Raw genomic sequence first — 15881 nt, forward strand, 5'->3', positions numbered from 1 at the left:
TATATAATATATATATAATGGAAGTGCATTTGTCAATAGATAACACTACTTTGAGCTGTAAGCAATTATACTATCCTATCATTAGATACAATTCATTATGTTAATACATATACATGTATGTATGTATACATAATAAGAATAATAAGAATAATAAGAATAAGAATAAAAATGATGATAATAATAAGAATAATAAGTATAAGAATAAAAATTATGATAATAATAATAATAGTAGTAATAATAATAATAATAATAAACACATACATATATATGTATGTAAAATGGATTTTGGTCTGGAGTGGTGCGGGCTGATATTGATTTAAACAAAATTCATTTTGAAGTAGTCAGTGTCACATTCTTCGACTAGTTTATGTGAATATAATGTAGACAGTACCTTGTACTTGTCACTCAGTTTGAGCGCAAGCACGAGTATTCCATCGCTGCGGCGTGCAATAACGTGCGTGCGTGAACACAGGAACCAAGTTGTATGTACGGAATCCAGAGCTCATTTATAACTTGCTTCATTAATGCAATAACCATATTGCTTATTACTATTCTCTTGTTTATTTCATATTTGATGATAAATAGAAAAAATTTCATGCAGAATAAAATGAATTTGTGCCATGAATAAGAAATAACTAGGTAGTTGAAAAGTAACACGCATAGGCGTTTACGTTTCATTACGTTTAAATAGAAAAATAAATTTTTTGGGAGACCGGTAAAGGAATACGTAACAAGTTTATAAACTTATTAAAATTTCAGATCTATGCATATTACATACATGATCGTATATTAATAATTAATATCAATTCATGGCAAACCAGTTTATAGTGTTAATACATAGCTTTTTCAATTTCAAAGATAGCTGCAAGACTGGGAGCTACGCATAAATCGGAATGAGAAGGCCATTATTTTTTTTATCAAAGACAGTATATATAAAATATTTATTGTTATTATTTTTTCTTTCTTTTTTTTTTTTCTTCTTCCTTTGATTTAGCAATGACCGTTAGCACAATATATTCATTCATTTGTTCTGCTAGGAAAATATAAAAGTATGTACAATTCAATAAATTAATAGTTATTTAGAGTATAAGGTACAGATATGCTCTCGCTGTACAACGGTACCTTAAGTATGATTGCAAAATTAATTATATTCAAGTCCTTAACGAGATTACGAAGAACTAACTGGCATTTTAATAATACAAATGGCAATTAAGTAATTTTATATTTATCTATGAAAAGGAATCTCCTAAGACTTTAATTGCATTTTTATATGTTTATTTACATAATAGATAGGTCCTGTGTTCACTATCACAGCAAGATCTAGAAGCAGCATTTTTACTTTTCTTTTCATTTTTTTACTTTACTGTACTTTACTGTACTTTACTGTACTTTACTTTACTTTACTTTATTTCAATTTAATTTAATTTAATTTAATTTAATTTAATTTAATTTACTTTACTTTACTTTACTTTTCTTTACTTTTTTTTTTCCTTTCTTTTTCTTTCTTATTTTTCTTTCTTTCGTTTCTTTTTCTATTTTTTAAATATCGAAAGAAATTTTAAAATCCATATACATTTAAAAAGTGAATACTTTAAAAAAAGACTTCTAAAAGAACTCACTGGACCCACAGCTCTCCCTCACCACTCCAGAGTTTAGTACTCCAAGATCCACATAACCAAATTCATTTCACTTCTTGCATAATAACATGATTCTATGTACAATGTGTGTTTGGAATCATATTTTACATGAATCTATTAAAAGATTCTCTTTGCTTAACTTTGGTTAGTCCTCGAACGTCTAGCCTTTTACAAAGCATCCGCTTGCTCCAAAATTGCTTGGTCACTGTTATTTTCACTCACACACTCAGATTTATCAACAACTTGCTCTACACATTGTTGCGATGAGTCTTCCGTTTTACTGACTGTTTGATATTCACATTGTTTATCTTCGTTACACTTATTTTCTTCAACATCATTGGCAGAAGATGCATCTACATTAGATTGGTAGGAACTACTTTGTTCTTCTTCATTGTATTGATTTTCATTTACTTCATTATTGGTTTCTTCGCTTTGCTCATTTTTTATATGATGTATATTATTTTGCTCTTCGATCTGTTCTTTATCTGCAGAACTATCAAGTTCCATTTTTATTGGTTGACTGTATTCATTAGTTACTTCTGAAGTGGATTCAACATTTTCAAAATTCCCATCTTGTGCTATATCTACCTTGTCCTCAATTCCTTCAGTTAATGTCACTTCATCTGTATTTTCCGTTATAGGTGGGCTTACATTACCCCATCTTGACTTTCTATTTCTATTACGATTTTCTCTATCTGAAATATTATTCTTATAATCTGGATGTTTGGATCCCTTTTGTTTGTCCCGCGCAAGATGATTTTCTCTCTGGCTATGGTTATCAGTTTCAGGAGTACTACTAGATTGAGGTGTCCATGGACCTGGCGGTGCTCCTCCGCTTTCTTGATTCCTCCAAGGTCCTTCAGGACCGTGCATAGCTGGTGGACCCATGGGACCGAATGGTCTCATATGTGGACCTGGTGGACCACGCACATCATCAAATTGCGGCCGGAAAAATGGATCCGCTTCTCTAGGATCGAATGGTGGAGGTCCACGTGGCCCAAACGGCGGTCGAATTCTCATTCGTGGTCCCATACCTCGAGGATGGAATATTAAAGGTCCTAAAGCAAGATGCATTTAGAAAGTGCTTAAAAGTAAATGATATAAATATATTTATATAGAAAAAAATGTTATTTATGAGTTTAAACTTACCTCTTGATCCCATGCCAGAACCGCGTGGACCAAATCCTTCAGGTCCTACAGGACCTCTAGGACCTCGCAAGCCCATCATTGGTGGTATTCCAAAGACAGGTTCCATTGGACCTCCAAAGAAATCTCTTCTTCGTGGGTCAAAATCAGGCCGTTCGCCATGACTCCTTGGATCAAAACCATCTTGTAAACGTGGATCAAAACCATCGCGTCTCATATCATATTCGAAACGATCACGTTCGTAATCTTCAACCGGTCGTCGATTCCGTATATCCGCCCGATCAAAATCTTCTCTGGATGGTCCTAGTCTAGGAGCGAATTCATCCGATCGAGGACCATTATGTCCTAATCTATTCTCAAACTCATCTTGGAATCTTCCAGCTTGCATTCTAGGATCCATAAAATCATCTATTTGAGAACCTCTCGGTCCATTCGATCCTCGTGGAAAATTTGGTCGTTCTCTATCAGTTAAATTTCTTTGCTGATAATCACGTGGATCTTGAGGGCCACCTCTAAAATCGGGTCCACGTGGTGGAAAATCAACACGTTCTTGAACACTTCCAACAAATTTTGGAATATCCATTAATGGTAATGGCATATCGTTAGGTCTTCGAGTACCAGAATTTTCTTCGAAATTTCTTTCAGTTCTCTCAGTACTTCGTTCAGTTCTGCTACTTCGAATATTTCTATCCATACGATCGTCTATTGGTAATGTACCATCGGCTAATTGTCTCAATCGTTCAGCAAGACTAAGTTTACCATCTTTTTTAGACATTGCTTCGTTATCTTGAAGATTTTGATTAGACATATTAGAACATTCAGAATGCCTCATTGAATTATCACGACTTTCTCTAATATCTCTATTGTCTCTATCTCTTCTGTCATCTCTATCCCTGTCTCTGCCATCTCTAGTGTCTCTACGACGATCACGACCTCGGTCTCTTCCTCTACCTCTATCTCTTCCGCGATCCATTCTGGAATCATTGACGTCACTACGATCATTTCTGTCACGTTCACGATCTCTTCTGTCTCTACTCTCACGATCTCTATCCCTTTCCTTATAATCGATATTTTGTTGTTCATTCTCTATCCTATTGTCGCTGGTGCTTGCACCCATATTCATAGCTGCTATAAGTTGATCACTCAAATTTGGTTTCTCTTTGGAAGTGTTATTGCTCACGTTCATTGGCATGGCATCTTCCATTTCAACATCCATATCATCAGAGTGATGTTGAGGTAGTTGCATTTGCATAGGCGGTGCTGGTCCTACTCCATAAGACTGACGAAGCATTGGTAGATTTGGCATGTTAGTTTCTGAGGTAGGTGGAGGTACTCCTATGGGTGGAACATTGTGTGGCATCCCTAATATTATATATGAATTATAATAAAAGATTCACCTGTATCTTTGACAAAGATTAATAATTAACAAATCGATTTAACGTACCAGTTGAATTTGGCTTGTCTGATGGTGCAGCTGGTGCAGGTAATGGAATTTGTGTTAAAAGACCTACACCAACGCTTGCACCGAATGGAGAATTGACAGGTGGAGTCAACATAGTCTGCATCATTCCTGGAGGTCCCAAGAGACTTTGCATATTTGGTGGAGGTACTCCAATTGGAACATTAGGCATTAAACTGTGTGCCATAGGGAGACCCATAGGTCCTATCATACCTATTATCATTTTATATTGTATCAAAATATACTAAACATTTACTTAATCAGATACAACTTTGCGTTATATTAATTTATGATTAAATTATCGCATTCAATAACGCACATGGTAATAACGTATTATAAAATTAAATTATTAATAGTTAAATTCGTAAATACAACTTACGTGGAACACCAGTCATTGTAAAAGCTGATGGCATCATTTGTAATTGTGTGTTTGGTGGAGGCAAAAGTGCGGCTGACGTGGGTGGTCGTATTGGTGGTGGTTGACTGGTATCAACTAACTGCGGTTGTTGCTGCTATTGTTAAGAAGCATTACAAGTATATATAACATTTACAATATCATCAATTAATGTTGAATTAAAGCATCAATTTACCGATGCAGCTGCTAACGCCTGTTGTTGCATTTGTAATTGCATAATATCTATACTTCCACCAGAATGTTTCAATTTTCCTATAATATACCAAAACGAAAACACTATTTATTTCCCAAGTATATATTATTAAGACATTGAATCAAATGTTTTGAATTTGCTTGACCAAATCAGTACTAATATTTCCAATTTGGCTCAGATATTCAAAGTTATTTTTGCAAGTTAGTTTATGTCATATATAAGCATGTTATGTACAACCAAAACAACTTGCGTTTATAAAATATAATAAAATTAAAATTTAATTAATTATATATACCTTTCAAACTTGGTGGTAATGTATCTTCATCTATCATACCACCTTCTTCCAACAGTTCCAGATCTTGATCCGTAATGTTAAGTAACTTATTCCATGGAATATAACTGACACCAAGTTCTACTTCCCAGTAATCTTTCCATTCCTTTCCTTTAACACCTTTACCTGGAGCCCATGCTAACTATAACACACAACAAAACATTATTTCAATAATATTATAAAACGTATTTCTTAGAATGATATATTTTTTACAAACAATAAACTTACTGTTATAGCTTTTCCTTGCATTTTATGGTTCTTTAGTTTAGTGAGAGCTCGATATGCATCTTGCCTTCTGTTCATACAAATAAAAGCACATCCCCTAGGTGATATGAGATCAATGCTAACGATGTCACCAAATTCTCCGAACGTATCGGATAATTCTTCCTGATGCACTAATTTGGATAAGTGACCGACCCAAAGCGTTGTACTGCAAACTAGAAAAATATTCTTTTGGTGATATATCTATATATATGACTAAATATCATCGATATAAAATTATGCATTAAACATACCACTTAATTTATCTCTAACTATAGGAGGTAATCCACGTTTACGACGCTCCCGTTCCTTCTCCCTTTCTTCTTCTGTCATTTTTTCTCGACTGTCGTCCCTTTTTCTATCACGGCCTCTATCTCTAGACCGTGATCTATGATTTTAAAAATTATCGGAATAATTAATTTATATTATATATAATCAATATTAGAAACATATCAAATCAATGTGTATATATTATAACAAATCCACCTACCTTCTTCTTCTTGATCTACTTCTTGATCGAGATTTTCTATCTCTATCCCTATCTCTGTCTCTATCTCTATGTCGAGGTGATCTAGACCGACTATGATGTCTATATCTTTCCGGTGATCTACTTTGCGATCTAGTATTATCACAATTTACAATTTCAACGCTACTACTATCACGTCTTGCACCATTTCTATAAACAAAATAAACATGGATTTATTAATTATTTATAAGAAATAATCATTACACAATATATATCAAATATACATGTGTATAATCATTTAAATCCCTAATCAAATTATAATTTTATAAATATTTATTCAGCTACATTTTGACTGTATAAAAAAAGTACCCAGAAAAATCTTGTGATTCCTGGCGTTCATCAAGTAAAGGACTTTTTTGATTCTGATGACCAGTTTGGTTAATTTGTCTCATATTCGACAAAGGCTGCGAAACATATGGCAAAGCTGGAGGATAACCAGGTGGTGGTTGACTCATATCTTGAATAACTCCAGTAGTTGTACTTGTTGAATATGCACTTTGCTGACTTGGTTTCAGAATGTCTGTAGGTTTCAGCTCACATTCTGATGCAAAAGGTAAATTCTAAAAACATGATTTATATTTAGGACTATTTCAAATTAATCAGAAATATTTTAGTATTCTAGTAACATACAGGAACAGTTTGAGCCAAGTGTTTGTCGAATTCTTCCTCTTGCTGTTTCATTTGTTGTAATTTGCGCATTTTTTCTTCCATTTCGTGTTGCGACGATGATGGTATACTTCCTTGCATCGTTTGTTGCAATGTTTGCAGTTGCCGTAGTACCTATACACAATAATATTTAAATTAAAAAAAAATAAATAAATAAGATATTGAGAATGTTTTCGAAAATATATTTCTACTAACTTGTTGACCAGGTATGAAAGCATTAAGTACCTCAGGGTTTGTCAGTAGCAATCCAAGGCTTTCCAAACTATTACTTGTAGATACAGCATTATGCTGAGATGCAGTAGCAGTAGCAGTTGTGGGTGAACTTGCAACCACAACATCGTCATCTTCTTCTTCCCCATAATCAAAATCTAAAAGCTTTTTATCAAATTTAACAGAAGTCTTAGATTCATTCGTATCTTGTTTTTTCAACAACAGTTGCTGCAAATGTTGTAGCTGATCAAGAAAGGATGTATCAACTTGATTCACATTAGATTGCCCCTAAAAAGACATAAAAGAATTTAAAAACTGTTTACAACGCTATATTATGTGAATATCAATTTAAATGTATATTAACTATGTTGGCTGTTTCCATTTTCGTTTGTGCCAGCCATACTGGATCGATTGGTTTAGTGGAAGAAAATAATTTCTGATCTTTTGCAACAACTTTAACCGCAGATGGAGGTGTTTTTGTTACCGCAGAGATATTGCTGAGATTATTGCCAGATGATGCATTCAATGTACCTGTAAATAAAATCCATGTAAAACAATTCCACAAAATAGTTAAAAATCATACGACTAAAATATATTTACCATTTGCATTAACCGGTTGTTCTTTATGAATAGGGTGATTGGGATCTGCTAAATCGAAAAGTGGTTGTATGACTTCTGGTGGGAAAACTGCATTTTTTTGCCAAAGATTTAATACACGTATAACTTTGCTTTTATCTTCCTGCGGACATTTTAAAAGGTTAAGAAAAGTTGTTTGCATATTTTTAGCAAAACGAGGTGCAAACACATCCTTTTCCATTCCGAATTGATGTCTCGACTGTCTTACTATTGAATCTATTACATATAATCCTGGCACTTTGTATTCTGGTTTACACTGAAAACAAATACATTTATAATAATGAATACATATATATATACATATATATGTTATTTTATTTCATTAAATAAATAAGCTATAAATAAAACTTACTTTTTGAATAAATTTTTCCACGCTTTGTACAACATGTTTATAAAATTTTATTGCCTTAATAGCTCCGCGTGTAAGAGAATTCATTTTTGCTTTGGAAATTGGTGGTTTAACATCATACAATGCAGAAAGCTGGAAAATAAAATTTATAATATTAAAAAGGTTAATTACAAGATTGCATGAATAAAATAAATATGAAATAGATATTTAATTAATGTTTTGTTAAAAAATATAAGATAAAGTAAATGTAAAAAAATTGAATCGAAGAAAATAGTGATAACTATCCTAGCAAAATACAACTAATTAAATCTGTATGAAATACATTTACATATACACACACACACATATATACATATATATACATATATATATATATATATACCATATATATATGAATATACATATATATATATATATATAACAAATTAGTTCCATTAATTGTAAATAAATCAAACTTTAGATCATTCCAATAGTAGAAGAATAATAATTAAAGTAAACTATTTGTTTATTGACATAGTCTAATTATTCAATTAAAACTACTTAGTTTGTGTTAGAAAAACAAGAAAAATAATATAATAGCAGAGTATCGTTGGCGTCATTAATGAAATCTACCATATAATCGTAACTTTTAATAATTAAATATTCGTATGAATAAAAAATGTAAAATAAAAATTGTATGTACATAACATAACATCAACAATAGTAATTTAATGTACGCGATGTCCCTGTACAATCTAAAGAGAGGGAGGATTGCCTTTTCGACGATGACCTCTAAAAGCTTAAGAAATATTTCTCTTACCTCTGCATTAAATGCTTTAACCGCCTCCATTGTAGACAAAATCCGTTGGATTAACAGTCACTAAATTTTATACACTTTCGTGTAGCAAATTAATAAGCGGTTCACAATAAACTGCATGTCTTTTCACCACGCACTGTGTAGCTGGTCCATGCTATTCAAGATGTCTGGCTTTTCCCAATATGCATCACGGGGCGGCGATGTGACGTCACACCTGTCGTATCAATCGCTAATATACAGAACATTTTTCAAATTAAATGTTAATATTTTCTTAATTACTGTTATTTGAAATTCATGTTACTTATTTTAGATAACATTAGCTATTAAAAAACTTATCTGCCAAGATTTGTATTTATTTTATTATATTCGTTCATTTTCATTAATAGTTTAATCATAATATTGCTAATGGAAATTATACTCACAGTTTTAATTATTCAATTAAAATAATTATATTACAATATATAGATTGAATAAGTAATGATACTTTTGATCTAATATTTTAATAATGATTATTCGTATTTATATTTTACATTTTCTATATGTATATATTTTCTATATTTACAAGAGTGTTCAGACATTTTTTCCATCCAATGAAATTTTTGCAAACTTGAATTGAACATTTTTATTGGTTAATAATTATTTTTAATGAAAAGTAATAAAGAACAAAAATTAATGTCAAATAACAATTATGAAGAATTGTTATTATTAAAATTTTCTTATAGAATAGTAAAATAAAAGAATCAAATATTTTTACAATGTTATATTAAAAGCAAAAAATACTATGACAGAACTCTTTTAATTGTTTTACAAATGTTACCTTCATCTTTAATTCTCGAAACGCGGGAAATTCGAATTACTTCACCTTTATTTGCTTTCAAAAAAATAACCTACAATAATAGACTAAAATTTTATCTCTGATTATTCATAATAAAATACTTCTTTGTGTTTAACTGGAAACACAAAAATTGTGTCGCAAAAGTTCGATAAATTTCGGTCAATTACATTTTTTATTAACACAGAAGTGAAAATGTATAAGAACATTAGATTAATTTATACAATAATTGTTGGAACTTTTTCTATTGTTTTATTTATTTATGGATTTTTTCCTATTATACACTATGATAATACTATAGCATCGATAAATGATATACCACAATTTATAGATGATGAAAAGTATGTTTGTATACAACTTTGTGAATGAAAATATAAATCATTTAAAAAATGTAGTTGTAAAAATGCATAATATTTTTTATTAAAATAATGTTTTACGCTTCAGGATAGAAACAAATACTTTATATAAACCTTTGGTAAATAAATTAATCATCATGGTAATCGATGCATTCCGTTGGGATTTTGTGTCCGATTCAATTGGAAAATCTGCTATGCCAATAACAAATAAACTCATTGAGAATTCGTTTGCATGTTTATTGCAAGCAAAAGTAGAACCGCCAACAGTGACAATGCCCAGAATAAAAGTATGATTTATAATTTAATGTTAACAAAAAATATCAAGCGTCTTAACTTAAAAGTATTATAAAAAAAATAGGCAATGACAACAGGCAGAGTACCAACTTTTGTCGATATGGTTTTAAACTTTGGAAGACAGCCTATTTTAAGCGACAATATTTTACTCCAAGCAAAGACTTATGGACATGATATAATATTTTATGGAGATGATACTTGGCTGAAATTATTCCCTACTATGTTTAAACGTTCCGATGGTACCATGTCATTTTTTGTTACTGATTTTACAGAGGTATGGAATTAAAAGTTAATGATTTCTCTTATCTATAATTTTGTACCATTTATAAACTTCTTGATTAATCTAATAATATTTAGGTGGATAATAATGTTACACGACACATAGATAATGAACTCCATAATGATGACTGGTCAATAATGATACTTCATTATTTAGGATTAGATCATATTGGTCATGTAAATGGACCATTTAGTCCTTTGATCAAACCTAAGCTTACTGAAATGGATAATATTATAGCACAAATATATTCCAAAGTGTTGTATTGGGTAAGTTGACAATAATATTAACAAAAATTTATTTATATTATTGATACAAGGTTCTTTAAATTATTTCAAGGTTTTATGTTTTATCAGAATGAGATTGGTAATCCTACTTTGTTTATAATTTGCGGAGATCATGGTATGAAAGATTCCGGTGGTCATGGGGGTGCAACCTTTCAAGAAACAACGGTGCCTATTATTGCGATTGGAGCTAATTGTTCTAAATCGTATAGTCAACCAAAAAAAATAGCTCAATTAGATATGGCAGCAACATTATCTGTTATATTGGGTTTACCTATACCATATTCCAATTTTGGAAGCATTGCATTACATTTATTAGATAATTTATCTATCTCTAGAAAATTATTTGCACTTTATTACAACGCTAAACAAGTTCATACTCAATTCAAAGAATTAACTGACTACAACTTTCAATGTAAGTTATTACACAATATATATATAGAAATAGTAAATGAAATATGTATATAAAAAATTTGATATTTAAAACTAGTTTTACAGATGCTCATCATAAATATATGGATGCAGTGAAACTTCATCTCAATTGGCTGAAATCACATAATAACTCGTATGAAACAGGATATCATATTATAGCTGCATATCGTTCAGCACTTAATGAAATGAAAGAAATATTAGTCAAAAACATGTTAAAAAATGATACATATTTAATGATTACAGCCATGCTTTTTTTGTGTCATGTACGTATAATCTATTTAATTCGATGGATTTAATCATAATAGATTAAACATTATATATATATATATATCTGAAGAATTTTTTAATTTCTATATTTTAGGTCTTATGGATATTATTACATGAACAATATTATTCATCAGCAATTTTTCAAAAAGTATTGAAATTATTTGCGATACATTTATTTTTACTAATAATATTAATTCTTTTCTGGAGTATTGAAACTCTAAGCTTATCTCTTTTTAATAATAGAACAAATTGTATATTTATATTAAGTATTATTGGATTATTGTTTTTAAACTGTTATTTTCTCGCTAAAATCGAATATCATCATTTTATATTGACAAAGGTATGTAATATAAATAATTATTACATATACATATTTTTCCAATATTAATACATCAATTTTTTACCAGTTAAAAAACTATAATACATTCGAATGGATTTTTATCTCTGAAATAATAATACATTCTATAAGTCTAAGTAGCAGTAGTTTTGTGGAAGAAGAACATCAAACTTCGTATTTCTTTTGGGTTTCCTTCCTCGTGTTGTTGCTTTGTAAAAATAGCAAAATATTTACAATGGAATTTTTAAAGTAAACCATTTTCACAATCTAACTTTTAATTAAATAAAATAAAAAATATATACTTAATCTATGTTAATTTATATTTTTAGGATACGCGTAGATAGCACACAATATCTAATCTCTATTGAAATATTATTATTACTCATAGGGCACAGAATCTGTCGAACGTTAAACAGTACTGGTAATAAATATAATCATCTTCCTGATATCGCAGGATATTTATTAAAAGAAGAATCAAAAATCAGCATAACGATCTTTGTTATTTTAGGTAATTATTCGTATATGTGTCTATATCAGGGCTTCTTATATAGAGTTATATGGGAGTCATGAAAAATATTTGCTCGAATAAAGGGAATCGTCAAGTGAAAAAGTTTTAGAAGCTTCGATCTATATTATTAATAAAACATTTGTTATAATTTATAAATTTCTTGTTTTAGCTCTCACGCTTTTAATATGGATTGATTTTTTACATGAAAAATCAATTTATAGATGGTGCAGTTTATTTTTGAATATAGGATTGTCCTTATGCATTTATCTTCGTCACATGAACAATCAAACTATTCTACCTACATCACTATACTCTCCATCTAAGTAAGTATTCTTTAAGTTGTGTCTGATATATATATATACATCATATAAAAAAAATATCATATTATTTCAGAGATGGAAAAGAAATATTGATATTTTGGAGCTTATTTACAATATTCTGTATATGCTCTATATATAGATTACTTTTAATAACAAAACACAACAAAAATAATTTCTTGAATTATGCCATACTTTTTCTTGTACAAACATGGATTATGGTATCGGCATTGTTACACCGACCGTACAATTTAATATTACTTCCATTACAATTAATAGTTATTTCTATAATTAATTCAATATTAAAACATAATAATATGAGAAAGATGAATATAATTGTAAATGCCTGGATTGGAAATGTGTTTTACTTTTATCAGGTATTCATTTAATTATTTTTATTTTTAAATAATTCAGGAATATAATTAATGCAATATTCCTTCATTAATTTATATTATATTTTTTTTTATAGGGAAATTCTAATAGTCTTGCTGATATCGATATTGCAGCTGGTTATGTTGGTTTGCAATCATACAGACCATTTATTATCGGAATGTTTTTAATAGTAAATACATATTCTGCACCAGTTTTAGCTTATCTCTTAAACATGTATCACAGAACATTATCATACAAATCGGCTTATAAGTAAGTATATTCTTTATATTATTAATAAATCCCTTTATTATAAAATCGTATATATATAACAAAACTATTTTTCATTTATTTTTAGTTTACATTATATACTATTATTCGACAACAGAATTTATATGATATGGAAGTTAATACCAGTTACTATTTATACGTTTGTAATGACAATACAAAAACATCATTTATTTATATGGAGTGTATTCGCACCTAAATTATTATACGAATCAATGTATTTAGGTGTTATGAGTTGTACTGTATTGTTTTTACAAACAATTATTTTAATACAGCATATAATAAATAAGTACATGAAATAAATTTATATCGTGTAATATACAATTTTTTATTCTTTCATTGGAAAACATTAATATATTAGATAATTTTTATATAAAATTTATTTTATTATTTGTTTTTAATTTCGATAGAAACCATGTCGTACGTTATGTTTCGAAAAACAGTCTATAGTGTATAATACAAAATTATTAAGCCTTCGATGGTCTATTAGCTTTGGTGATCATCCATCCAAACGATGCAAAGGTATATTTAATTGACTATAAATAATCTTATCTTTTCACATGTATTACGTATTAAATCGGAATATACTTTAATTGTGCGTGAACATTATAGCACACACACGCACACACACACACATTTATTATCATTTTATTTATTTCCAATAATGTACAAAAGAAAAACAAAAATAGATTCATAAAATTATTTCATTTTTAAAATTCCTCGACAATACTTTGTGCGGCAATACAATAGAATTTAATAGAACTTTTTCAGGTGCCAAAGTAACGCTTGTGCCTGAAATGTACGTAAATTATTGGTCAATTGTTTGTAGCATATAAAATTATATTGTAAGTGAAATTCTCAGATTATTACCAAGTATCGTGATGGAAGGATTTAATTTGCCATTGATATTGAAGAGAGGTAAATTTTCCATCTTAGCAAACGGTTTGTCAGGATTTGGATCGCACAGAGTACCTTCAACACGTGCCCATTCTCCCACGCGACTACCTTTTCCTATTATACTATTTAAAATAATGGTGTGTGCTTGAATCTGTGCATTGGCCAAAATAATTGATTCTTTTATTCTTACACCAGCTTCGATAACTGTATTCATTCCTATACTAACATTTGGTCCTAACTGTAACAATAAAATGAATTAACAATATTCTATTTTATTAAAATAGTTTTTAGAGAAATTTTATATTAATATCACCAAAGCAGATGGATGAACAGTAGCTGTTGGATGAATGTATACATCTCCAATGATATTACATTTATTTGCACTTGGAGAAGTAAGATAACCCGGATTTTTAGTTTTATATAAAGATAAATAATGTCGATTTGCGTAAATGGCAGATCCTGCTGTTTTTAACTGCGACCACCACCTTTGAACGGGTAAAGCAAACAAACATCCATTTCCTGCTAGTCGTGTTATTATATCTTGTTCCAATGCAATATTTGCAGGATCTCTACCATTTTCATTTAATTGTCTGTCTCATTAAAGAAAACAAAAAAGAAGTTAATTATATTAGAACATACAAGTATAATAAAATAGCGATAAAGCTTGCAGTAAATATTCGTATGACAATGATACCTACAAAAAATTTTCTTGTTGTTGACTAGCATTAAAAACATCTGCCATGGATTGAAAAATATTAGGAGATGTAATATATATTCCACAATTAATAAGAGTAGATACAAACGTCGATGGTTTTTCGACGTAATGTGCCACTTCTCCATCCTTACCCAAAACCATACAACCGTAATTTAACGATTGCTGTCTAGTAGCTTCCGTAGCCATGATAGTTAACAATGCCTGCTTTTTACTATGAAATTCTACGAGCTCTGGCAAGGGAAAATCGGCGCATACATCTCCGTTTATAACAAAAAAATATGTTGGACTACCAGAACGTATTTGATCTCGGAAATGATACATGCCTCCGGCTGTACCTAACGGTGTGAATTCTTGTAAGTATCTAATAATTACACCGTATGTACTTTTCATATCCATTATGAATTGTGACAATTCGTTAGCAGGATATGAACCAATAATTAAAATTTCTTCTAAGTTAGGTACTTCAGAGCATGCTTCAATGTGATGTTGAATCATTGGTAAACCAGCAACTGGAAACAGTGGTTTAGGTATATCTAATGACAGTGGTCGAAATCTGGTGCCTGTTAAAATAAATACAATTATAATTATTAAAATATATTATTAATTATAGCTTTGTGTGTATAAGTAGGAGAAGAAAATTGTTTAGGTTAGCATACCTTTTAAAGGGCCACCAATTAATATAACAGCTTTTAACATCATTTGTTATTAAAATATATGGTTAATAACAAATTTACAAAATATTTTAACAAATGTTATAATTTTTATTAAATAAAGTTGTAAATAACTTATATGTCAAATAAACTTGAACAGAAATTATTCTTTAATGCTAATAAAAGTATATTATTATGAATGAATAACTGTAAATAAAACACATTTGTGAACGTATATGTACAAAAACGGAACACTTATCTACACAGATAAGTATACATTCGACTACGTTGCATCAATTGGCAACATTTTGAACATAACCTTAAAATTGTCGAAATATATGTAGACGTTAGATATATATGTACTCAAAATTATTTATTGTTTGGATTTTTATAAACAATACTATAATAGATATATATATATATATATATATAT

The 15881-nt window shown here is 29.7% G+C and overlaps 3 protein-coding genes across 5 annotated transcripts; 1 reads left to right on the forward strand and 2 right to left on the reverse strand.

Annotated features, from left to right (window-relative positions):
- Positions 1 to 909: 909 nt before the first annotated feature.
- On the reverse strand, positions 910 to 8804 carry LOC106788467 (splicing factor, arginine/serine-rich 15). Of its 2 annotated transcripts, none has more exons than XM_014751739.1 (16): positions 8629 to 8804; positions 7833 to 7961; positions 7445 to 7736; positions 7209 to 7375; positions 6830 to 7132; positions 6599 to 6748; positions 6278 to 6528; positions 5933 to 6118; positions 5697 to 5830; positions 5410 to 5618; positions 5146 to 5323; positions 4833 to 4909; positions 4622 to 4751; positions 4228 to 4455; positions 2787 to 4145; positions 910 to 2695 (listed from the first exon to the last, which is right to left on the reverse strand). In XM_014751739.1, exons 1-16 carry the CDS (start codon positions 8656 to 8658, stop codon positions 1806 to 1808), a joined length of 4713 nt encoding a protein of 1570 aa, XP_014607225.1. In that variant the 5' UTR covers positions 8659 to 8804; the 3' UTR covers positions 910 to 1805. The 2 variants fall into 2 exon arrangements, with proteins under 2 accessions (XP_014607225.1, XP_014607224.1); XM_014751738.1 differs by having other exon boundaries at positions 4622 to 4754.
- A 778-nt stretch (positions 8805 to 9582) lies between these two features.
- On the forward strand, positions 9583 to 13548 carry LOC106788468 (GPI ethanolamine phosphate transferase 2). Its single transcript, XM_014751740.1, has 13 exons — positions 9583 to 9798; positions 9902 to 10100; positions 10172 to 10381; positions 10465 to 10653; positions 10741 to 11083; positions 11167 to 11363; positions 11462 to 11707; positions 11775 to 11953; positions 12034 to 12212; positions 12382 to 12535; positions 12606 to 12906; positions 12999 to 13171; positions 13257 to 13548. The coding sequence occupies exons 1-13, from the start codon at positions 9653 to 9655 to the stop codon at positions 13486 to 13488; spliced, it is 2748 nt and encodes a 915-aa protein (XP_014607226.1). The 5' UTR covers positions 9583 to 9652; the 3' UTR covers positions 13489 to 13548.
- An 11-nt stretch (positions 13549 to 13559) lies between these two features.
- LOC106788473 (mannose-1-phosphate guanyltransferase alpha-A) lies at positions 13560 to 15779 on the reverse strand. Of its 2 annotated transcripts, XM_014751752.1 has the most exons (6): positions 15455 to 15779; positions 14930 to 15358; positions 14782 to 14818; positions 14397 to 14673; positions 14057 to 14321; positions 13560 to 13978 (listed from the first exon to the last, which is right to left on the reverse strand). In XM_014751752.1, the coding sequence occupies exons 1-6, from the start codon at positions 15495 to 15497 to the stop codon at positions 13878 to 13880; spliced, it is 1152 nt and encodes a 383-aa protein (XP_014607238.1). In that variant the 5' UTR covers positions 15498 to 15779; the 3' UTR covers positions 13560 to 13877. The 2 variants fall into 2 exon arrangements, with proteins under 2 accessions (XP_014607238.1, XP_014607237.1); XM_014751751.1 differs by having other exon boundaries at positions 14782 to 15358.
- Positions 15780 to 15881: the final 102 nt, after the last annotated feature.

The sequence above is a fragment of the Polistes canadensis genome, unplaced genomic scaffold (assembly GCF_001313835.1).
Source record: "Polistes canadensis isolate GaletaPanama2010 unplaced genomic scaffold, ASM131383v1 scaffold_140, whole genome shotgun sequence".
Classification (NCBI taxonomy): domain Eukaryota; kingdom Metazoa; phylum Arthropoda; class Insecta; order Hymenoptera; family Vespidae; genus Polistes; species Polistes canadensis.